This window comes from Molossus molossus, unplaced genomic scaffold, assembly GCF_014108415.1.
Source record: "Molossus molossus isolate mMolMol1 unplaced genomic scaffold, mMolMol1.p scaffold_m16_p_1, whole genome shotgun sequence".
Classification (NCBI taxonomy): Eukaryota; Metazoa; Chordata; class Mammalia; order Chiroptera; family Molossidae; genus Molossus; species Molossus molossus.
Window position 1 is genome coordinate 182,425,099 of NW_023425344.1, and position 25,632 is coordinate 182,450,730.

The 25,632-nt window shown below is 41.0% G+C and overlaps 1 protein-coding gene across 1 annotated transcript in view; it reads right to left on the bottom strand.

Annotated features, from left to right (window-relative positions):
• TP53BP1 (tumor protein p53 binding protein 1) overlaps window positions 1–25,632 on the bottom strand; it is a 99,148-nt gene that overhangs the window by 53,481 nt on the left and 20,035 nt on the right. The window contains exon 12 of the mRNA XM_036258380.1: window positions 1,994–3,320. Within this exon, the coding sequence (XP_036114273.1) occupies window positions 1,994–3,320 (1,327 nt within the window). The remainder of the gene's footprint in view (window positions 1–1,993; window positions 3,321–25,632) is intronic.

The following is a 25,632-nucleotide window of genomic DNA, read 5'->3' on the forward strand; positions in this document are numbered from 1 at the left end:
ACATGAAAAGGTTGCTAACTCAATCCCTGGTAGGGGGCGTGCGGGAGGTCGCCAACCAATGCTTCGTTCTTGCATCAATGTTTCTCTCCCTCTCCCTCCCCCTCTCTCTAAATATCAATTTAATTTTTTTTTTAAAGAAGAGCTGGCGCCCTGGCCGTCTGGCTTAGCAGTTAAGAGCGTCAGCCCATGGACCAGAGAGTCCCGGGTTTGGTTCCTGCTATGGGCACATGCCTCGGTTACAGTCCGTCCCGGTCCCGGTTGGGGTCATGTGGGTGGCAACCAATCAATGTCTCTCTCTCACATTGATGTTTCTCTCTCTCTCTTCCTCCCTTCCTCCCTCCCGTTCTATCTGAAGATAAATGCAAAAATGTCCTTGGGTAAGGATTAAAAATTAATAAATAAAAGAAGAGGCTGGCTCTGCCCATTAATAGTATAAACAAGAATTTGTGAAGAATACTATTAACATAAGAGAATAACCCAATGTTTTAGAAGCTTCTTTTACATACAATTGCTAAGATAATTAAAAAGTACTCCTAAGTAACCAAACTGAAACAATCTACAGGCTCTGATACTTCTTTAGCCTAGGTAGATCAATAACAGTGTTTAGATGTAATGAAATTACAAAAATATTCAGTAACACAAAATATTAAGTCATTCAGATAGTTCTTTACCATAACTCATCAGAATCAGAGATACTACATTATACAGTTTTATAGGAGAAAACATAGCACTGAGAATCAGGCAACTTAGATTCTTGTCCTACCTCAATCATTTATTAGCCACATGACTTTAGGAAGAAAAGACTGAACCAAACAGCCTCTAACCTCTGTTTCAGCTCTAACATTTCTTTTTCTTTTATCCTCACCCGAGGACATTTTTGCATTCATCTTGAGATAGAGTGGGAGGGAGGGAGGAAGAGAGAGAGAGAGAAACATTGATGTGAGAGAGACACATCGAGTGGTTGCCACCCACACAAACCCCAACTGGGGCCAGGGAGCAACCGAGGCACATGCCTTTAGCGGGAACCGAACCCGGGCCTCTCTGGTCCGCGAGCCGATGCTCTAATCGCTGAGCCAAAATGGCCAGGGCTCAGTTCTAACGTTTCTTCAGTTTCTTGTTCTGAAGTCGGGAGAAAAAGTCCTGAATATAAAACCTAATGAATAGGGAAGTTTTGAGAGAGAGGGGGAAAAGAAGTACTAATAATCACACCTAGACAAGAAATATAAACTGGGATTGTTCCAGGAAAACCAAAAGGTATAATCACCAATACTAAGAGCTATGATGTTGTCCAAATACTGTTTAGCATTTCCATAACTCTAGAAACTTGTTTTCATAAGTTTGTGTTTTTTTATATTTTTGAAGTTTGTTTTGTTTTTAAATTATATTAACTCTGGGCATTTACAAACTTTAAATTCTTTTCAGCTAATGTCGTATGTAATATTCTACAAATATTTCACAAAGTAATCTATATTCTCATTTGGACTTCATAAAATAAAGGACACAAACTAGTATCTTTTCCAGTTTAAGGTTTAAGATGTATATATGTTGAGCAAAATTTAGAAACTTTACTTAATGCCCTTAAAGTGGAAACAACAAATAACAGCATACTCATTAACAGAGTTCTGAATATGATTTTACTGTGCCAAGTAATCAAAAAAGATCCTTGCACTTCAAGGCAACTGTCAAAATATAAAAATTTGGAGCAAGATTGGGATCTTAGTAGAAAACACCAGATTGATATACTATTTACATATTTATAAAAATCATGTTGATTACTCCTAAGTTATAAAGCTGATAAACATCAAATGATCCTATTCCATAAATAATTACAACTACAAAAAATATAACCCAAAATTTCCCAATTATTATTAGCTGTTCACAAACATAAATCCAAGTTAATTTTCAGCCCTGACATGAGCATGCAGTTCTCTCCTACCTTCATACCAAATTGTAATTTGGTTGGAGACACAGAACAATTTACAATCACACTCACCACTAGAGCTTTCACAGAAGCTTTGTGAGGTGTGTGCTGAGGCCTTCTCCGGCTGCTGAGCCTCTACACCTGAGCCCAGCTGCTTTGTATTAGCCATTTTTGAATCGCCTGTTAATGAGTTATCTGTTTTCTCTTGAGGTTGGATCTGCTGCATCTGCTGGTCAGGTTTTGGAGCATCATCCGTTCTCACTGAAGTCACAGGAGGCTGTGGAGAGTCAGCCTGTACAGGTTCTTTTTCTGCAGTCATTGATTTCAGATTTCCTTCATATTCAGCACACTTTTCTTCATGGGTATTAGCTCTATTCGCAGCACATGGTTCTATTTCTGGGGCGTCATCCTCCCACAACTGGGAATCTGAGCATTTCTCCACTCCCTCTACAGGTTCAGAAGAAACATCAACTCTGGGGGATGGTTCCTTCACATCTACAATGACCACACTCGAGTCCTCTGAAGTAGCTTCTTCCCATGCTTCTTGATCCTTATGTTCCAATTCTTGGTCAAGGACTGAAAGCTTTTGGGGAGAATCAATACTGATCACACTGGTTTCAACTTCCATAGCTTCCTGACATACATGTTTTGGGATTTCCTTTGAAAGACACAACCCCTGGGACTGACTTTCAGTCAGAGAAAGGTGTAATGGGACACTCTCCATATTTTCTTCTTTCAGCTCCTCTCCTTGACTTTCACAAGGAGTCTCAGGAATTTCTTCCACCTCAGACCCTGAAGACTCCTCCTCTGGATGATGTTCTTTAATTTCCATAGCTTCCTCCTGATCTAAGACACTCGAGAGTGCCTCAGATCGAGTAGCTGGAGAAGGAACTGCCTGACTCCCTGAATCACAAGTGAGATCAATACAAACGTCTTCTGCTACAGTCTCTTCTCTGCCTTTGCAACCAGTGGCTAAAATACTGATGTCATCTCTGGTTTCTGCGTCATCCCCCTTTGTTTCATCATTATTCTGATTCACTTCTACTTGGCCATCTTGTGCTGGATTCATCAGGATACTATCATTTTCAGCAGGAACAAGTTTAGAATTGAGAACTGAAGACATGGGTTCAGTATCCTCGAACTGTGTGTTCTCTCCATCTTCATCAATCCTGTGAGAACTTAAGCTTTCCATCTTTGGGGACTGACTATACTCACTCGTAGAAAGCATCAACTTACAAGAATCCCCTGTCAAAGACAGCCCAAGATCCTCAGTAGAATTCTTTGGTTCAGTCTCTGAAGTTTTAGAACACTCAACAGTCAAAGAAGAACTATGCAAATCTCCACCTTTCTTTCCATCATTTGATCGTTCTTCCAAACTTGGAGATGGAATGAAAATGTCCTAAAGAAGAAGAAAAAAAGACAAATCTTCATTTGTTCTTAATCATATTTCTTTTAAATTTAATCCCTGAATTCATCTAAAATTTCTAAATCGATTATCCAAAAACTAAAGGACTCTAGGATTGTATTCTCAGAAATATGAAACTCATAATCACCAGTCTTTTTATCAACACAAGTCACTCTGTTTACTGCTTTACTTATGAATCATTGACACAGAATAAGCATAATCAAAAGAAAAACCTAAAAGTATTAACTTGCATTTTTAAGAGTAGGAAGACACTTGAATTTAACTGTACATCACCAAACTACTAAAATCATGTCATATATATGATGGTCCCACAATTACATAGGAAACATTTGAACATATGCCTACATATGTTCTCACAAAGCAGGAATATAGGATGGGGCAAAAGTAGGTTTATAGTTGTGAGTATGTGAAAGTTTATTCTTCTATTATTATTTATTAATTATTGTATTATTTTCCATACAAATAACTGTAAACCTACTTTTGCCACTCCCTGTATATACTTATTTCACAATATTGTAGCATTCATAAAGGAGATCAACATACCAGCAAGGATGGCTGAAGTTAAAAAGATTACATCTGCCCGGGCCGGTTTGGCTTAGCAGCTGGCCCACAAACCAAAGAGTTGCAGGTTCAATTCCAGTCAAGGGCATGTACCTTGGTTGCGGTTTAGTCCCCGGCCCTGGTCAGGGTTGTGCAGGAGGCAACTAGTCGATGTGTCTCTCTTACATCGATGTTTCTTTCTCTTTCTCTTTCTCTCTCTCCCCTCCCCTCCCTCCCTCCGTCCCTCCCTCCCTCCCTCCCTCCCAGTTGATCTGAAGATAAATTGAAAAATATCCTTGGGTGAGGATTAAAAATAATAATAATAAAAATAAAAAGACTACATCTTGTTGGTAAAGATATGAAACAACTGCATCTCTCATACATTGCTGGTAGTAATGCAAAAGGTATAGCCACTTTAGAAGACAGTATGGCAGTATCTTATAAAGTTAAACATACATTACCGTATGACCCAGGAATTCTACTCGTGGGTATTCACCCAAGAGTAAATAAAATCACATGTTCACACAAAGATGTATATGCAAATATTCATACTAGTATTATTGATAATAGCCAAAAAAATGGAAGCAACTCAAATGTTCATCAACCGGTGAATAAATTATATATACTCATGTTATGGACTACTACTAACAAGGAAAAAGAATAAAATATTAGTACATGCAACAATATGAATCTCAAAAATATGCTAAGCTAAAGAACTCCAGGAGGCCCTGGCCAGTTTGGCTCAGCGGTTAGAGCATCGGCCTGCGGTCCAGAGAGACCTGGGTTCGGTTCCCGCTAAGGGCATGTACTTCGGTTGCAGTTTGTCCCCGGCCCTGGTTGGCCGTGCGGGTGGCAGCCACTCGATGTGTCCCTTCACGTCGATGTTTCTCTCTCTCTCTCTCTCTCTCCCTTCCTCTCTCTCCCTCCCACTCTATCTGTACAAAAAAAATGGAAAAATATCCTCGGGTGAGGATAAAAAAAAAGAACTCCAGGAGGTCAAATAAATGGTGACAGGAGACTAGACTTCTGGTGGTGAGCACACAACAGTGTATACAGATGTCATATTATAACGTTGTACACCTGATACTATACAATGTTATAAAACAGTGTTTTTGTAATAAATTTAATTTTTAAAAATTAATATTAAAAAGAACTCTAGTCCGGCTGGTGTGGCTCAGTGGTTGAGCATTGACCCATGCACCAAGAGGTCGCCAGTTCAATCCCCTGTCAGGGCACATGCCCAGGTTGTGGGCCCAATCCCCAGTGGGGGGCATGCAGGAGGTGGCCAATTGATGTTCTCTCTCATCGATATTTCTATCTCTCTCTCCCTCTCCCTCTAAAATCAATAAAGTAAAAATATTTTTTAAAGAAAAACTAACACACCCTGACCAGTGTTGCTCAATGGTTAGAGCATCAACCCACGCACTGAAGGGTTGCAGGTTCGTTTCTTAGTCAAGGGCATGCACCTGGGTTGGAGGTTCAATCACATCTGGAAGGCAACCGCCCTGGCCGGTTTGGCTCAGCGGTTAGAGCGCCCGCCTGCGGTCCGGAGAGACCCGGGTTCGGTTCCCGCTAAGGGCATGTACCTTGGTTGCAGTTTGTCCCCGGCCCTGGTTGGTCGTGCGGGTGGCAGCCACTCGATGTGTCCCTTTCACATCGATGTTTCTCACTCTCTCTCTTCCTCTCTCTCCCTCCCACTCTGTCTGTACAAAAAATGGAAAAATGGCCTCGGGTGAGGATAAAAAAAAAAAAAATGTCCTCAAGTGAGGATTAAAAAAAACATCTGGAAGGAAACCAATTGATGCATCTCTCTCACATCAATGTTTCTCTTCCTCCCTCCTTCCCTCTCAATCTCTCTAAAAAAAACAAAAATCAATGTAAAACATATCCTTGAGTGAGGATTAAAAAAAAAAGAACTAAAACACAAAAGACCATCCACATTTTATCATTCCAATTATATGAAATGTTCAAAAAACACAAAACTATAGTGACAGAAGGTAGATGAGTGGTTACCTAGGGTGAAAAGAGGGGATGGGGGGTGGTGTGAAGATGAGAAATCAACTGCAAAGAATGATAAAAAAAACAACTTTTTAGGGTGAGAAAACCATTATATACTTTGATGGTGGCTATGGTAATACATTTGTATACAATGCCCAAACTTCATCCAACTCTACACTTAAAATGGCATTTTCAAGTATGAAAATAATACTTGCATTAAAAAAAAAATAACACAAAGCTTAATATGTTTTTATGTAAGAACTACATTTAGTGTTATTTTGCTGAACATAAATGCTACAAAACTGTAGACATAGCTGGTAAATATTTATTTCCTTTCTTTTTTTTTAGCTTTTTTATGTTTTCATTTTTAACTTGTTTTTTAGAGAGAGGAAGAGGGAGAGAGACAGAAATATCGGTATGAGAGAAACATTGATCAGCTGCCTCCTGCATGCCCCCCAGACACTGGGGGTCAAGCCCAACCTCTTGGTGCATGGAAGGACGCTCAACCAACTGAGCCACACCACCCAGGCTCATTTGTTATGACTTTTACGAGAATAAGGTCCCTGGCAAGTAGCTCCATTATTTAGAGCATCGTCCTGATACACCAAGATTGCGGGTCCGATTCCCTCAGGGCACATACAAGAAATCAAACAATGAATGCATAAATGAGTGGAACAATCGATGTTTTTTCTTTCTCTTTCTAAAATAAACATACAAGACTTCCGGTCAAGATGGCGGCGTAGGTAAACGTGGTATCGCATCCTCCCACAACCACATCAAAGTTACAACTAAACTTCAGAACAACCATCATTCAAAACCACCTGAAATCAAGCTGAATGGAAGTCGTACAACTAGGGAATTAAAAAAAAAAAGCAACTATATCTAGACTGGTAGGAGGGGCGGCACGCGGCGGCGAGACGGGCTGGTCCCACACCCAAGCGTGGCGGATAAAAATCAGGAGGTTCCCACGGCTGGGAAGGTCCTTCCTGAGGACTGAGGGATCCCCGTCCCACACCAGGTGCCCCGTTCAGGGTTCCAGTGCCAGGAAGAGAAGTCCCCATAACTTCTGGCTGGAAAAACCAGCGGAAACTGAGGCTCAGGGAAGCTGCCCTGGCGGGAGCCCCAGGCAGCTCCCTAAAGGGCCGGCGCACGGACTTATCGGACTCTCTCCCTCTAAGCTTGGAGGGGAGGCAGCTCGAGGGGCGCCAGAGACACACAGGGAAGAACTGAGCTGTTTGGCACTGGAGCGAGGGCTGGAGAGGGGGCTTCCTCGGGGACAAACGTGCTGTAAGAGGCCTTTGTTCCTTTGGTGAGCCCTTCCCTGGGGAGGCAGGCAGTTGCCATATCTGAGAGTCCAGCAACTTCGCTCACACTGTTTGCCCTGCCCTGGTGATTCCCTGAGGCCCTGCCCCACCTAACTTTCAGGCCCACCCAAGCTGTTGCCAGTTACTTTACCATAGGATTGGCCTGTCTTGGATCCTGCTTCAGGTTTTCTTAAATTCTTTCAAACAAGCAGCATCTGGTCTCGGCTAGCCCCATACCTCTCATTAAGTAATACATAGAAACAAACAAACACAATGAAGCAGCCAAAATGAGGAGACAAAGAAACAGGTCCCAAATGAAAGAACAGAGCAAAACTCCAGGAAAAGAACTAAGCGGAATGGAATTAAGCAACCTAACAGATGCTGAGTTTAAGACACTGCTGCTTATAAGGATGCGCAATGAACTTAATGAGAACCTCAATGAACTTAGTGAGGTCCTCAAGAGCATAAAAAAAGGACCAGTCAGAAATGCAGGATGCACAGTCAGAAATGCAGGAGGCACTAACTGAAATAAAGAATAATTTACACAGATTCAATAGTAGAGTAGGTAAAGCCAAGAAGCAAACCATCGATTTGGAATCTAAGGAAGCAAAAAACACCCAATCAGAACAGCAAAAAGAAAAAAGAATCCAAAAAAATGAGGACAGTGTAAGGAGCCACTGGGACAACTTCAAGCGTGCCAACATTCGCATCTTGGGATGCCAGAAGGAGAACAGAGAGAACAAGAAATCGAAAACCTATTTGAAACAATAATGGCAGAAAACTTCCCTAACTTGGTGAAGGAAACAGACATACAAGTCCAGGAAGCACAGAGAGTCTCAAACAAGATGAATCCCAAGAGGCCCACACCAAGACACATCGTCATCAAAATGCAAGATTCAAGACAAAGAGAGAATCTTGAAAGCAGCAAGAGAAAAGCAGTTAGTTACCTACAAGGGAATTCCCATAAGACTGTCAGCTGATTTCTCAAAAGAAACTTTGTAGGCCAGAAGGCAAGAAATATTCAGAGTGATGAAAAGCAAGAACTTACAACCAAGATTACTCTATCCTGCAAAGCTCTCATTTAGAATCAATGGCCATATAAAGAGTTTCCCAGACAAGGAAAAGCTGAGAGTTCATCACCACCAAACCATTTATTATATGAAATGTTGAAGGGTCTTCTTGAAGAAGATAAAAAATATGAATAAAATGGCAATGAATACATATCTATCGACAACTGAATCTACAAACAAAATGAACAAGCAGAACAAAAACATTCTCATAGATACAGAGCAATTTTGTTGGTTGCCAGATGGGAGGGGGATTGGGGGAACGGGTGAAAAAGGTGAAGAGATTAAGAAGTACAAATTGGTTGTTAGACTGACAAACCTCAAAAGGAAGGGGGGTTAGGGGGTGGTTTGGTTTACTAAAAAATAAACCAAAGAACATATATATATATATATATATATATATGCATAACCAATGGACACAGACAACAGTGAGGAGAAGTGTGGGAATGGGGAGGAGAGGGTTAATGGAGGAAAAAGAGGAACATCTGTAATACATTCAACAATAAAGATAAGTTTAAAAAAAAAGAATGACGAAGTATTAAATATCAAACTATGTTCTACTAATCCTCACCCCATCTCTCATATCTTGGTGAAAGGTCAAAGAGGCTATGCAATTAACAAACATAATACTTCTAACCAAGATGGTGGGGTAGGTAAACATCCTCCCACAACCACACCAAAATTACAACTATATTACAGAACAATGTCATCATTGGCAAACCCCTGAAGACAAGCTGAACAGAAGGCCTATAACTAATGATATAAAGAATAAGCCATGTTCAGCCCTGGCCAGTTGGCTCAGCAGTTAGAGTGTCGGCCTGCGGACCAGAGAGTCCGGGTTTGGTTCCTGCTAAGGGCACGTACCTCGGTTGTGGTTTGTCCCCAGCCCTGTTTGGAGTCGTGTGGGTGTCAACCAATTGACGTCTCTCTCTCACATTGATGTTTCTTTCTCTTCCCCTCTCTCCCTCCAACTCTATCTGAAGATAAATACAAATATGTCCTCAGGTGAGGATAGATAGATAGATAAGAATAAGCCATGTCCAGACTGTAGGACAGGCAAAGACTCAATAATGAGCAGGTCCCACACCCATGGTGTGGAGATTAAGAACGTGGAAGGATCTCTCGGCTTCAAAGGTCCCTCCTAAGCAGCAAGGGATTGCATCCTGGGCCACCAGTGCTGGGAAGAAGAGTCTCCATAACATATCTGCCTGTGAAAACCAGTAGGGATTGCATCCAAATGAGATGGAGCCTGGCTGGTATGGCTCGCTGGTTGAGCGTCAACCCATGCAGCAAGAGGCCATTGGTTTGATTCCTAGCCGGGGCACATGCCCAGGTTGTAGGCCAAATTCCCAGTGCAGGGCATGCAGGAGATGGTGCTTCTTTTGAGGGGCTCATGCACAAACTCACACACTCTAAGCCCTGGTGCAGGGGCAGCAGCTCCGAAAGCACCAGGGAAATACAGTAAGGAATTAAATTGACTAACTTCAGGGCAAAATATGGAGAGGTAGTAGTTGCTCTCCAGCTCTCACACCATTATTCCTTGTTGAACTCACCTCCCACCCAGCCTGTCGAGGCAGGTGGGCACAAAAATCTGAGCTCTCCATTAACCTGGCTAACACTCTACACCTTGCCCTAGGAATTGCAAGACCCCACCCCACACAACTCACAGCGGCTACCAACAGCTCCCCAACAGGAACAGCCTAGATCAACTTGTGTGTGGAGTGACTTAAAATCTCACAAAGGTCCACAAACACTAAAGAAACACTGACCCCAGCAGCCCTGTAACTCTTGCTAAGCACCTTCTCCTTCTGCAGCACAAGCAATAACCAGTAACTTGTATCAGGTGGCCCCAAGCCAGGCATAAGCACTAACCAGTCATGGCTTGGAACACAGCCGCGACTAAGCGGCCATCAGCCTGGCACAAGTGATGGCTGACATCAGCTCACATTGTGGTGTATATCAAAGGTTCCAAGCCCAGCACAAATGGCAGCAGGCCTCAGTTTGCAGCATAGACTCTTCCAAGTGCCTCTAAGCCCATCAAAAGTAGCAACCATGCCCTGGCCAGTTTGCCTCAGCAGTTAGAGCGTCAACTCGCGAACCAGAGTCATGGGTTTGATTCCGGTCAAGGGCATGTACCTCAGTTGCAGTTTGTCCCTGACCCTAGTCCGGGTCAAGCAGGAGGCAACCAGTCAATGTGTCTTTCTCACGTCAATGTTTCTCTCTCTCTCTCTCTCTCTCTCTCCCCCTCCCCACCCCCTTCTTTCTCTCCTTCTCTCTTCCTCTCTCTCCCTCTCACTCTATCTGAAGATAAATAGAAAAATGTCCTCGGTGAGGATTAAAAAAGTGGCAACCAACCACAGATCACTTTGTAGCTCATACCATGTATCCCCAGCCCAGCATAAGTGGTAGATGACCTTAGCCTACACCAGAGTCCTTCCCAAAAGGCACCAGAATCAACAAACCCAGTGGCCAGCTTCAGACCACACCACAGTACCACCCAAAAAGCTTAAAAAATGACACACCCCAAGGACAGACTTGGCTGGCACCTGAACTACACTGAAGTGACTCCTGATCCAAAGAATCATTCCCCACAAAACAGCTCGTCCACTGTGGTCATAGCAGCCCTCATGTCAATTAGCCTAGGGTGAACCTCACCTACAGTTGTGCCAATAACAATGAAGGCGAACTACAACACACAACCCACAAGGGATACCACGTGGAGCACATGGCTCAGGTGACCAAGGAGACAGCACCACTGGGCCCCACATACACCTACTACACATAGGCCACTGTGCCAAGAACAGGCGACACAGCAGATCTACCTAATACATAGAAACAAACACAGGGAGTCAGCAAAAAAAACATGTCCCAAATGAAAGAACAAGACAAAACTCAATAAAAATAACTAAACAAGCCCTGGCCGATTTGGCTCAGAGGTTAGAGCATCAGCCCGCGGACCAGAGAGACCTGGGTTCGGTTCCCGCTAAGGGCACATACCTCGGTTGCAGTTTGTCCCCACCCTGGTTGTGGTCATGTGGGTGACAATCACTCGATGTGTCTCTCTCACATCGATGTTTCTCTCTCTCTCTCTTCCTCCCTCTCTCCCTCCCACTCTATCTTAAGATAAATGCAAATATGTCCTCAGGTGAGGATTAAAAAAAAAAAAAAACTAAAAAAATGGAGGCAGGCAATCTACCAAATACAGAGTTCAAAACACTGCTTATAAAGAAGCTCAGTGAACAGAGGACGAATAGAGGATTTCAGTGAAAATTTCAACATAGACATAGAAAAGTCATTCAGAAATTAAGAACACAATAACTTAAATGAAGAATACTTTAGAGGGAATCAACATCAGATTAGATAAAGCAGAGGACTGAATCAGCAATCAGGAAGACAAGGTAGAGGAAAACATCTGATCAGAACAGCAAAAAGAAAAAAGATTTTTTTAAAAATGAAAATAGGATAAGGAGCCTCTAGGACAGTGGTTCTCAACCTTCCTAATGCCGTGACCCTTTAATACAGTTACTCATGTTGTGGTGACCCCCAACCATAAAATTATTCTCGTTGCTATTTCATAACTGTAATTTTGCTACTGTTATGTTTAAGTGACCCCTGTGAAAGGGTTGTTCAATGCCCAAAGGGTCACGACACACAGGTTGAGAACTGCTGCTCTAGGACAACATCAAGCGTACCAACATTTGTACCACAAGGGTAGTACCAGAAGGAAGAGAGAGAGAGCAAAAATCTGAAAACTTACTTGAAGAAATAACTGAAAACTTCCATAACCTGGACAAGGAAAGAGACACAAGTACAAAAACTGCAGAGAGTTCCAAATAAGATGAACCCAAAGAGGCCCACAAGACATATAATTAAAACAACTATGATTGCCAGGCTGATGTGGCTCAGTGGTTGAGCATCAACTCATACACCAAGAGGTTGCCGGCTCAATTCCTGGTCAGGGCACATGCCTAGGTTGTGGGCCAAATCCCCAGTGGGGGACATGCAGGAGGTGGCCAGTTGATGTTCTCTTCATCGATGTTTCTATCTCTCTCTCCTTCTCCCTTCCTCTCTCTCTAAAAATCAATAAAGAAAAAAATTTTTTGTTTAATAAAATGACTAAGATTGCCCTGGCCAGTTTGGCTCAGTAGTTTACAGCACTGGCCCATGGATTCCTGGTCAAGGGCACGTACCTGGGTTGCAGGTTCAGTCCCCATCCCCAATCAGAGGTGTGTGGGAGGCAACCAGTGTGTCTCTCTCATCGCTCTCTCTCTCCCCCCCCCACCCCCTCCCTCCACTCTATCTAAAAAAAAAAAAATCAGTGGAAAAATATCCTCAGTTGAGGATTAATAAAAAAATAAAATAAAATAAATAAAATGACAAAGATTAATGACAAAGAGAGTGTACTGGCCTGCTCATATCACCTCGCCCTGATTAAATAATACAAAAGGCCGACTATGGAGATTTCTGAGGCAAACTGAGGAAGTACCAGCTGACCTGGTTACTCCTCTAAGCGAATTTGTCCTCTAAGGAAATTTGTTATTTTTTAGAACTTAGAAAATAGAGTGAATAGCAGGACAACCCAGACCATAAATGTGTGCTGACGCATTTCCCTCCCGCCTCAGCTCCCTCCCTCCTCCGTTCCCTCCTGCTTATCACCAACTGCCTCTGCTTCTGTACCTGCTTGCTTGCTCTCCCTCAAGGCCATCAAGAAATGCCAGGTGCAGAAATTTGTAACAAGCCCCCTATAAAATAAAAATGTAGCTGACAGTTGGGGCTGATCTCCAAGAACTTAGGATCAGTCGCCGGCCAGCTTTGCTCTTTATTTGGCTTTAATTTGGCTCTGGTGGTCTATCGGTTCTCTTGCACCACAACAGAGAGAATCTTAAAATTGAAAGTAAAGCACTTAGTCACATACCAGGAAGCTCCCATTAGACTTTCAGCTGATTTCTCAACAGAAACTTTGCAGGTAAGAGAATGGCACAAAATATTCAAAGTGATGAAAAGCAAAAATTACCCTACCCAGCAAAGCTACTATTCAGAATTGAAGGCAAGACAGTTTCCTGGACAAGAAAAAAACTGAAGGAGTTCACCAACACCAAACCAGTATTACAAGAAATTTAAAGAAATTTCCTTAAGAAGAAGAAGGGGGGGGGGGGGGGGGACATAAATATGAATAATAAAATGGCAGTAACTATATACCTATTAATAATCACTTTGTTTTCAATCCTCTCCCGAGGATATGTTTTTACTGGTTTTTAGAGAGAGAGGAAAAGGTGGGGGTGGGGGGAGACATCGATGTCAAAGAGAAACATTGATTGGTTGCCTCCCATATGTGCTCCAACCAGGGACTGAACACACAACCTATGTGCCCTGACTAGGAATTACACCCACAAACTTTTGGTATACAAGACAACACTCCAACCAAATGAGCTACATTGCCAGGGTTCAAAAATCACTTTAAGTAAACGGATTAAATACTTCCATTTAAAAACCATAAGGAAGGTGGTTCAATGGATAAGAAAGTAAGACCCATACATATGTTCCCCACAAGAGACCCACTTCAGATCGAAAGACACAGACTGAAAGAAAAAATATGAAAAAAGAAATTTCATGCAAATGAAAACAATAAAAAAAAGCTGGGGTAGCAATACTTAAATCAGACAAAACAGACTTTAAAACAAAGGCTATAATAAGAGACAAATAAGGACATTACATAATGGTGAAGGGATCAATACAAGAGATAACCCTTGTAAACATTTATGCACCCAACACAGGACTGTCTAAATATTTAAAGCAAATATTGATGGACATAAAGGAGAGATCAACAGTAATACAGTCACAATAGGGGATTTTGACACCCAATTGACATCAATGGACAGATCTTCCAGACAGAAAAATCAACAAGGAAACAGCAGCTTTAAATGACACACTAGCCCTGGCCAGTTTGGCTCAGCGGTTAGAGCGTCGGCCTGCGGTCCTGAGAGACCCGGGTTCGGTTCCCGCTAGGGGCGCGTACCTTGGTTGCAGTTTGTCCCCGGCCCTGGTCGGTCGTGCGGGTGGCAGCCACTCGATGTGTTCCTTTCACATCGATGTTTCTCTCTCTCTCTCTGTTCCTCTCTCTCCCTCCCACTCTATCTGAGCAAAGAATGGAAAAATGTCCTCGGGTGAGGATAAAAAAAATAAATAAATAAGTGACACACTAGATCGGATGGATTTAATTGATATTTTCAGAGCATTTCACCCCAATACAACAGAGCATACATTATTTTCAAGTGTGCATGGAACATTTTCCAGGATAGACCACATGTTAGGCTACAAAACAAGTCTCAACAAGTTTAAGAAGATTGAAATCATATCTAGCATCTTCTCCAATCATAATGGTATGAAACTAGAAATCAATTACAAGAAGAAAACTGAAAAACACACAAACGCATGGAGACTAAATAACATGCTAGTAAACAATGAATGGGTTCAATGAGACCAAGGAAGAAATTAAAAGACACCTTGGAACAAATGAAAATGAAAACACAATGACCCTGCCCTGGCCGGTTTGGCTCAGCAGTTAGAGCGTCAGCCTGCGGTACACAGAGACCCGGGTTCGGTTCCCGCTAAGGGCATGTACCTTGGCTGCAGTCTGTCCCCGGCCCTGGTTGGGTCGTGTGGGTGATGGCCACTCGATGTGTCCCTTTCACATCGATGTTTCTCTCTCTCTCTTCCTCTCTCTCCTTCCCGCTCTATCTGAATAAAAAATGGAAAAATGTCCTCGGGTGAGGATAAAAAACAAAAACAAAAACACAATGACCCCATAATCTATAGGACACAACTAAAGCAATCCTGAGAGAAAAATTCATAATAATACAGGCCTATCTCAAGAAACAAGGAAAATCTCAAAGAAACAATCTAACCTTACACCTACAGGAACTAGAAAAAAGAACAACAAAGGTCAAAGTAGTAGAAGGAAGGAAACAATAAAGATCAGAGCAGAAACAGCCCTAGCCGGTTTGGCTCAGCAGTTAAGAGTGTCGGTCTGCAGACCACAGAGCTGCAGGTTCAATTCTGGTCAAAGGCACGTACCTGGTTTGGGTTTGGTCCCCAGCCCTGGTCGGGGTCATGTGGGAGGCAACCAATCGATGTCTCTCTCTCACACTGATGTTTCTCTTTCTCTCTCTCTCCCCACCTCCCACTCTATCTGGAGATAAATGGAAAAATATCCTCAGATGAGGATTAAAAAAGAAAAAAAAAAAATCAGAGCAGTAATAAACAAAATAGAGTTTAAAAAAACAATGCAAAGATCAATGAAACCAAGAACTGGTTCTTTGAAAAGATAAACAAAATTGATAAGCCTTTAACGAGAAGCATCAAGAAAAAGACAGGACTCAAATAAAATCAGAAACAATGAGAGGAAAAGTGACAACTGACACCACAGAAATACAAAGATTGTAAGAAAATAGTATAAACACAGGTTTAGTTTAGGGTCATGATTAGTAAAAAATAGAATTAAAAAATATTCTATGAACAGTTATATGCCATCAAATTGGACAATCTGGAAGAAATGGATAAATTCTTAGATACATACAATCTTCCAAGACTTAATCATGAACAGAAGCCCTGGCTAGTTTGGCTCAGCGGTTAGAGCATCGGCCTTCAGTCCAGAGAGACCTGGGTTTGGTTCCCGCTAAGGGCACCTTGGTTGCAGTTTGTCGCCAGCCTTGGTTGGGTCGTGTAGGTGGCAGCCACTCGAACTCGATGTGTCCCTTTTATATCGATGTTTCTCTCTCTCTCTCTCTCCCCCTCCCACTCTATCTGAACAAAAAATGGAAAAATGTCCTCGGGTGAGGATAAAAAAAAATAAAAATCATGAACAGAAAATCTAAACAGACTGATCACTACCAACAAAATTGAATCAGTAATCAAAAAACCCCCATAAAACGCCCTGGCCGGTTTGGCTCAGCGGTTAGAGCATCGGCCTGCGGTCCGGAGAGACCCGGGTTCGGTTCCCGCTAAGGGCATGTACCTCGGTTGCAGTTTGTCCCCGGCCCTGGTAGGTCATGCAGGTGGCAGCCACTCGATGTGTCCCTTTCACGTCGATGTTTCTCTCTCTCTCTCTCTTCCTCTCTCTCCCTCCCACTCTATCTGTGCAAAAAATGGAAAAAAAAATGTCCTCAGGTGAGGATAAAAAAAAAAAACCTCCCAAAAAACAAAATCCTGGACTGAATGGCTTCACAGGTGAATTTTACCAAACATTCAAAGAAGAATTAACACCTATCCTTCTCAAACTATTCCAAAAAATTATAGGTCAATAGGCCAATATATCCCTGACAAATATAGATGCAAAAATCCTCAACAAAATATCAGCAAACCGAACTCAGCAATACATTAAAAAGATCATACTGGGGGTGGGGAGGCAGGATCTGGGTGGAGGTGGGCAAAGGGAGGGAAAGGGAACATCTGTAATAGTATCAATAGTAATATAACAAACAAAAAAGATCATATACTATGATCAAGTCAGATTTATTCCTGGAAGGCAAAATTGGTTCAATATCTGCAATTCAATTAACATAATATATTACATAAACAAAATGAAGGGTAAAAGTCATATGAGCTTATCAATAGATTGAGAAAAAGCATGTAATAAAACCCAGCATCTATTTATGATAAAAAATATCAGCAAAGTAGAAATAGAGGAAACACACCTCAACGTAATAAACGCCATATATGACAAAGCCACAGCTAACATCACACTCAACAGTGAAAAACTGAAAGCTTTTTCCTTAAGATCAGAAACAAGACAAGGTTGTACAATTTCAACACTTTATTCAACATAGTACTAACAGTTCTAGCCACATCAATCTGACAAGGAAAGAAACAAAAGGCACCCAAATTAGAATAAAAGAATTAAAACTGTCATTATTTGTAGATTACATGATACTATATAGAGAGAAACCTAAAGAGTCCACCAAAAAAAATTTTAAATCCCATTTATAGTTGCATCAAAAGAATAAAATACTTAGTAATAAATTTAACCAAGGAAGTAAAAGACCTATACTTGGAAAACTACAAGACACTGAAGAAAGAAACTGAAGAAGATACAAATAAGTAGAAAAATATTCTGTGCTCATGGATAGGAAGCATTTACATCATTAAAATACACATACCGCCCTGGCCAGTGTGGTTCAGCTGGTTGAGTATTTGTCCCATGCAGCAAAAGGTGGCTGGTTCAATTTCCAGTCAGGGCATATGCCCAGGTTGTGGGCTTGATCCTCAGTAGGGGGCATGCAGGAGGCAGGCAATCGATGTTTCTCTCTCACATCAATGTTTCTCTCTCTCTCCCTCTCCCTTCCTCTCTAAAATCAATAGAAATATATTTAAACACATATACACACACACTACCCAAAGTAACCTATAGATTTAAGGCAAGCTTTATCAAATACCAGTGGCATTTTTCACAGAACTAGAACAAATAATCCTAAAATTTATATGGAACTACAAAAGATCTTGAATAGTCACAGTAATCTTGAGAAAGAACAAAGTTAGAAGTATCATGCTATCTGATATCATCCAAATATACTAAAAGGCCATAGTAATTAAAACAGTATGGTATTGGCATAAAAACAGTTGCATGTACCAATGAACAAATAGAGAGCCCAGAAATAAACCCACATCTGTATGGTCAATTAATCTATGATAAAGGAAGCAAGAATATACATTGGGATAAAAACAGTCTGTTCAATAAATGGTGTTGGGAAAATTGGACAGATACAAGCAAAAAAATGAAACTAGACCATCCACGTTAACACCATTCACAAACTCAAAATGGATTAAATACTTAAATGTAAGAACTGACACCATAAAACTCCTAGAAAAAAACATAGGTAAACTTTTTTTAAATTTTTTCTTTATTGATTCTTTTTTTTTTAATCCTCACCCAAGGACATTTTTCCATTTTTTGTTCAGATAGAGTGAGAGGAAGAGAGAGAGAGAAACATCGATGTGAAAGGGACACTTCAAGTGGCTGCCACCTGCACGACCAACCAGGGCCAGGGATAAACTGCAACCAAGGTACGCGCCCTTAGCGGGAACTGAACCTGGGTCTCTCTGGACGGCAGGTCAACACTCTTATCGCTGAGCCAAACCGGCCAGGGCTCTTTATTGATTTTTAGAGAGAGGAAAGGAGAGGGAGAGAGAGACAGAAACATCGATGAGAAAGAACATCAAATGGACGCCACTTCCATGCCCCCAACTGGGGGTTCGAACCCACAACCTGAACATGTACCCTGACCAGGAATCAAACCGGTGACCTCTTGGTGCATGGGTCAATGCTCAACCACTAAGCCACACCAGCCAGGCAACATAGGTAAACTTTTTGACATCACTATCAGTAATACTATTTTTTTAATGTCTCCTTGGGCAAGAAAAACAAAAAAAAACATAAAATGGAACTACATCAAACTTAAAAGTTTTTGCATGGTGAAGGAATCCATCAAAATGAAAAGACAACCTACTAAATGGGAGAAGATATTTGCCAACACTACATCTGATAATGGGTTAATATCCAAAATACATAAGAAACTCATACAACTTAACACCAAGAAAACACACAATCTGATTAAAAAATGGACAGAGGACGTGAATACATATTTCTCCAAAGACAACATACAAATGGTCAAAAGATACATGAAAAGATGCTCAACATCACTAATCATCAGAGAAATGCACATTAAACTCACAATGAGATATCATCTCACACCTGTCAGAATGGCTATCACCAAGAAATCAACAAATAGCCCTGGTCGGTGTGGTTCAATTGGTTGGGCATAGTCCTGTGCATCAAAGGTTGCTAGTTTGATTCCAGGTCAGGGCTCATGCTCAGCTGCAGGTTCAATCCCTCGTAGGGGGCATGCAGGAGGAGGCTATTCAATGTTCCACTCTCACATCAATGTTTCTCTCTCTCTCTCCCTCTCCCTTCTTCTCTCTCTAAAAATCAATGAAAATATTTTTTTAAAAAAGAAATCAACAAACAAGTATTGCTAAGGATGTGGAGAAAAGGGAACCCTCATGTACTGTTGATGGGATTATAAATTGGTGCAGCTACTATGGAAACAGTTCCTCAAAAATTTTTAAAAGAACTACCACATGACCCCCAGAAATTCTACTTCTGGATATTTATCCAATGAAATCCAAAACACCAATTCAAAAAGATATGTGCACCCCTATATTCGCTGAAGCATTATTTACGATACCGAAGATATGGAAGCAATCAGGATTCATCACCAGACAAATGGATAAAGATGTGGTACATATATACAATGGAATATTATTCAGTCATAAGAAATAATGAAATTTTGCCATTTGTGACAATATGGACAGAACTAGAATGTATTATGCTAAGTAAAGTAAATCAGAGAAAGACAAATACCATATGATTTAACTTATATGTGGAATCTAAAGAACAAAATAAACAGACTGAAAACTCATATATAGAAAACAAACTGATGGTTGCCAGATGAGAGGGGGATTTGGAAGGTGAATGATAAAGGTGAAGAGATTAAGAAGTACAAATTGGCCCTGGTCTGTTTGGCTCGGCAGTTGGAGCATCAGCCCATGGACCAGAGAGGCCTGGGTTCAGTTCCCGCTGAGGGCATGTACTTCGGTTGCAGTTTGTTCCCGGCCCCAGTTGGGGATGTGTGGGTGGCATCCACTCAATATATCCCTCTCACATCGATGTTTTTCTCTCTCTCTCTTCCTCCCCTCTCTCACTCCTGCTCTGTCTGAGGATAAATGCAAAAATGTCCTCAGGTGAGGATATTAAAAAAAAAAAAGGCACAAATTGGCAGCTTTAAAAATAGCCATGGGAATGTAAAATATAGCATAGAGAGGGAATATAGTCAATAACTATGTCAGATGGTAATTGAACTTACTGTGGTAATCACTTCACAAGTTATAAAAATGTCTAATCACTATGTTGTATACCTGAAATTAATATAATATTCTATGACAACTGTAATTGAAAAATAAAGTAACTTTTTAAAAATTTAAATAAAAATAAAATAAGCAAACATATTAGGAAAGATTAGCTTTATCCCAATTTCTCTTAATCATTAATTATCTCATTATAAATATTTAGATCTTGTAACATCAAAATTTTGTAAATTTGGACTCCAGTAACCAAAGCAAAGGAGAAATAACAGATGTGCAAAGATTAGCTATTAAGAATAATATGTAAGGAGTTTGATACATAATGAAAAAAGTATGGAACTGAAATGGTGGATTTAATACACACATTTGTTTTAACTCTTTTCCAAAAGTCTGCTAAGCAACTGTAAAGGAATTTTTTAAAGCATGAATTTTCAAGAAAAAGAGAACAGAACAAAAAAACAATAGCAACAAAATTTTGGAAAAGTAGTCATCTAGTTAGCAGACTAGTGAAAGCTGAATTCCTAAGTCAGCAGTGGAGAAAGCCAAGAAGTAACCCAAATTATACCACAGAACCACCAGGACCAAAAAAAGCTTCAAGACTTGGCAGCAGCTCCAGGTATCTCTGGAAGTGGTGGTGAGGTCAAAACTAAAAACAGGAAGACTAGTTGAAAATCTATTTAAGAAGCAGTTCAACTCCCCCATCCTCTCTCCCTGACCCTCCTTCTCTGCCCTAGAGAGAATAAAATAAACATCCCTGAACTGTAGGACAAGAGGCACAGTTATCAGAAAGTACCAAAATGAAAAAAAAAGAAACTAAATGAAAATTTACATAATTAAATAAAAACTTGCACCTGCCTTTCAACACCCCCAGTCCTCTTCCATGAACAGACTTCTAGAACAATGACAGCCAACAGACAGGAGATTACATTTTTCTGGGGTACCTGACCAAGCTGAGACAAATTAAGATACTGACATTCAGAGACTCCAAAAATGGCCCAGCGGATCACACTACAGTGAATCCCAGAAACAACAAGAACCAAGCACCAGCTCAGAACTTCTAAACAGTTTTATGGTATTTCACTCTTAACATAAACAGTCAAGGATTAGCAGACACTTGAAGAAAGCCTCTAATTTGAAAGTCAAACATCAAAACTAACTAAAATCTATCTAAAGAAATAATGACTAGCCCTGGCCGGTTTGGCTCAGCGGTTAGAGCGTCTGCCTGTGGTCCGGAGAGACCCAGGTTCGGTTCCCGCTAAGGGCATGTACCTCGGTTGCAGTTTGTCCCTTTCACATCAATGTTTCCCTCTCTCTCTCTTCCTCTCTCTCCCTCCCACTCTGTCTGTACAAAAAATGGAAAAATGTCCTCGGGTGAGGATAAAAAAAAAAAGAAAAAGAAATAATGACTATTCCAGGGAAGGGACAAACCTATTTCCCCCCCAAAAAAACCTATTATTAATATCTTAGGGTGATATGTAAATGAATATACCCATAAAACTAGACAAAATGCTATTTTTAAAAAAGAAAAAAATAACATATAAGGAGGGGAAAGGTTTCAAAATTAAAAATCCAATAATAGAAATTAGTAACTCAGAGAAAGGTTAAAAGATGGCTGAACCCAGCAATCATACTCCTAGGTATATACAAGAGCAATAAGAACATACATCCAGCGGTGGCTAGTCTGGCCCACTGGTCAGAGCATGGGTCCTTGGACAGAAGGGTTGCGGGTTTAATTTCCGGTCAAGGGCACGTACCTGGGTTGCAGATTTGGTGTAGGAGGCAACCAATCGACGTGTCTCTCCCACATCGATGTTTCCTTCTCTCTCCCTCCCTTCCTTCCACTTTCTCTAAAATCTATGAAAAAATATCCTCAGGTGAGGATTAACAAATAAACAAAACAAACATACATTCACACAAAAACCTATGCACAAAGGTACACAGCAGCATTATTCACAATAGCCAAAAAGGAAAAACAATCCAAATGTCCATCAGCTGATGAATAAATGAATAACGTGGTATGCATACAATATAGTAGTCAAAATAAAAAGGAATAAAGTTCTACTACGTGCTCTAACATAAATAAACCATGAAAAAATTATGCTAAATGAAATATATCAATCACAAAAGACTATGTATTATACAATCCCACTTATATGAAATATCCAGAATAGGTAAATCTAGAGAGACACAAAGTAGATTAGTAACATAGTTGACTGAGGTGGGAGAAATGGGAGTGACTACTAATGGGCATGGGGTCTCTTGGGGGACAGAGGAAGAAATGAAAATGTTCTAAAAGTGGGTCGTGGCCCTGGCCTGTTTGGCTCAGCAGTTACAGTGTCAGCCCGAGAAACACCTAGGTTCGGTTCCCGCTAAGGCACGTACCTCAGTTGCAATTTGTCCCCAGTCCCGGTTGGGGTCGTGTGGGTGGCAACCACTCGATGTGTCTCTCTCACATCAATGTTTCTCTCTCTCTCTCTTCCTCCCTCTCTCCCTCCTACTCTATCTCAAGATAAATTCAAAAATGTCCTCCAGTGAGGATAAAAAATAAAAATAAAGTGGATTGTGGTGAATAACTACACAACTTTGTGAATATCCTAAAAGCCAATGGATTGTACACTTTAAAAGGGTAAAAACTGCCCTGGACGGTTTGGCTCAGCGGTTAGGGCATCAGCCCACAAACCAGAGTGTCCCAGGTTTGGTTTTCGCTAAGGGCATGTACCTTGGTTGTGGTTTTCCAGGTGGCAACCAGTCGATGTGTCTCTCTCACCTCGATGTTTCTCTCTTTCTCTCTCTCTCTCTTGCTTCTCTCCCTCCCACTCTATCTGAAGATAAATGCAAAAGTGTCCTTGGATGAGGATAAAAAATAGTAATTAAAAAAAAGGTGAAAATATGGTGGTACACAAATTATATTTCAATAAAGATTTTTAAAAAAACACTTGAATAAATTAAACAGAAAGTTGAACAAAAAGAGGGAGATGGAATGTAGGAGACAAAAATAAGGGGAAAAAATTAAATAACTGAATGTCCCTGAACTAAAGGATCTGAGTTTCTATACTTGAAGGGCTTGCCATTTGTCCAACACAATGAATGAAAATAGATCTATGCCAAGAGTCTGTAAATTTCAGAACACTTGGGGACAAAGAGAAAATCCTACGAGATTCCAGTAAGGAAAAAAAGACCTCACACACTAAAGATCAGAATCAGACTAGCTGCTCACTTCTCAGCAATGCGTTCAAAAAAGTTTAAAGGAAGATTATTTCCAACCTAGAATTCTATACTCCTACACACTATCAATCATGTATGAGAGTGGAGAGCACACTACTAAAGAATGTCCTCACCCAGCCGGTGTGGCTCAGTGGTTGAGTGTCGACCCATGCATCAAGAGGTCGCCAGTTAGCCCTGGCGGGTTTGGCTCAGCGGTTAGAGTGTCGGCCTGCGGTCCTGAGAGACCCGGGTTCAGTTCCCACTAAGGGCGCGTACCTCGGTTGCAGTTTGTCCCCGGCCCTGGTTGGTTGTGCGGGTGGCAGCCACTCGATGTGTTCCTTTCACATCGATGTTTCTCTCTCTCTCTCTGTTCCTCTCTCTCCCTCCCACTCTACCTGAACAAAAAATGGAAAAATGTCCTCAGGTGAGGATAAAAAAAAAAAAAGGAGGTCGCCAGTTAGATTCCTGGTCAGAGCACATTCCCAGGTGGTGGGCCAAATCCCCAGTGTGGGGCATGCTGGAGGCAGCCAATCAATGTTCTCTCTCATCGATGTTTTTATCTCTCTCTCCCCCTCTCCCTTCCTCTCTCTAAAATCAATTAAGAAAGAAAAAAAAAGAATGTCCTCTACCAAAATGAGGAATAAATCGTGCAAGAAGACATGGAGCCCAATAGGAATCCAACACAAGAACAGGTAAGGACAATCTCTAAGGACAACAGTGAAAGGGAAGTGACAGTTATGCACCAGTCACAGAAGGCAATAATACAGATTAGAAATCAGGAGACTCCAAAAGAGGTTTCTCCGAAAAGACAAAGCTTGAGGCCCCTGAACATCTTGAAAGGAGATTTTGACAATTAGCAGAAAGCCTGGGGTTAATTTAATGAGAAGTTCACAGAAATTTACACAGATATAAAAAGATAATTATCAGTTCCAGAAAAAAGAAATTATGGAAATATAATCATAATATTGCACAGGTTCTGTTGTGAATAGTGTTTATAATAATAGTGCTCATAAAAATGTAAATGCAATAATGATTTAAACAAAATTATGTCACTATACTGGGAACATGGGGAAATAATTTTTGTTTATTTTTTTATCCTCGCCCAAGGACCATTTTTTTGCATTTATCTTCAGATAGAGTGGGAGGAAGAGAAGGAGGGAGAGAAAGAGTAACATTGATGTGAGAGAGACACATCAAGTGGTTGCCACCCACATGACCCAACTGGGACAGGGACAAACTGCAACCAAGGTAGGTGCCCTTAGCAGGAACGGAACCCAGGACCCTCTGGTCCGTAGGCCAACTCTCTAACAGCTGAGCCAAACCAGCAAGGGCAGGGAAATAGTTTTTAAAAATGTTTAAAGAATGTATGGAAATATAATCACAATATGTAGAATTATGTAGGTAAATAAGAAGAAAAAGCTTAAAGAACTGAAAGTGGTTGTCTCTGAATAGGGATGGGGAGAAACCTTGTTTTAACTACCTGACTCCTTTTTTGGCTTTTACAAATGCTTATCGTAAAATCAAACCTAAACATAAAAAATACGTTGTAAAGGTATTCTTCAGAGATTTTTTTTTTCAGAAGGCATGGACTGTACTGGCTGAGAAATCTTAAAATATGAGTCCAAAGAAATTTGAATAGAGTCATCTTAGGTTCCAGGGACCTTTGAATCATGTTCACTCCTTTGTCTCAAATTTTCATTGCTGATTTTATAACTGCCTCCAAAGGTCTTTGGTAAATACTGAAGGTGGGGCAATTTCTTCAATAGTGTCTTACTCTTCAAAAATTTCATTTTCCCTTTGTAGCCAGGAATCACTTCCCCAGGCAGGAATACCATTGCATAAACATTCATTTCCTTAAAAGCCCTGTTTGGTTACTGATCAACATCTGGTAACTAGTCTCTAGTGTCAGCTACCTTTTCTGGAAAATTTTCAGTGCTCTGCATCAGTGCTTATAGCTCATCCCTAAATTCTAATGACTCTTTCAAACTATGGATGTTCATGTATAATATAAATAGAAAAATAAAAGCTAAAGAAAAAGGTATATGGTCCAGCCGGTGTGGCTCAGTGGTTGAGCATCAGCCCATGCACCAAGAGGTCACCAGTTCCATTCCCAGTCAGGACACATGCCCATGTTGTGGGCCTGATCCCCAATGGGGACATGCAGGAGGCGGCCAATCTATGTTCTCTTTCATTGATGTTTCTATCTCTTTCTCCCTCTCATTTCCTCTCTCTCTAAAATCAATAAAGGAAAAAAAT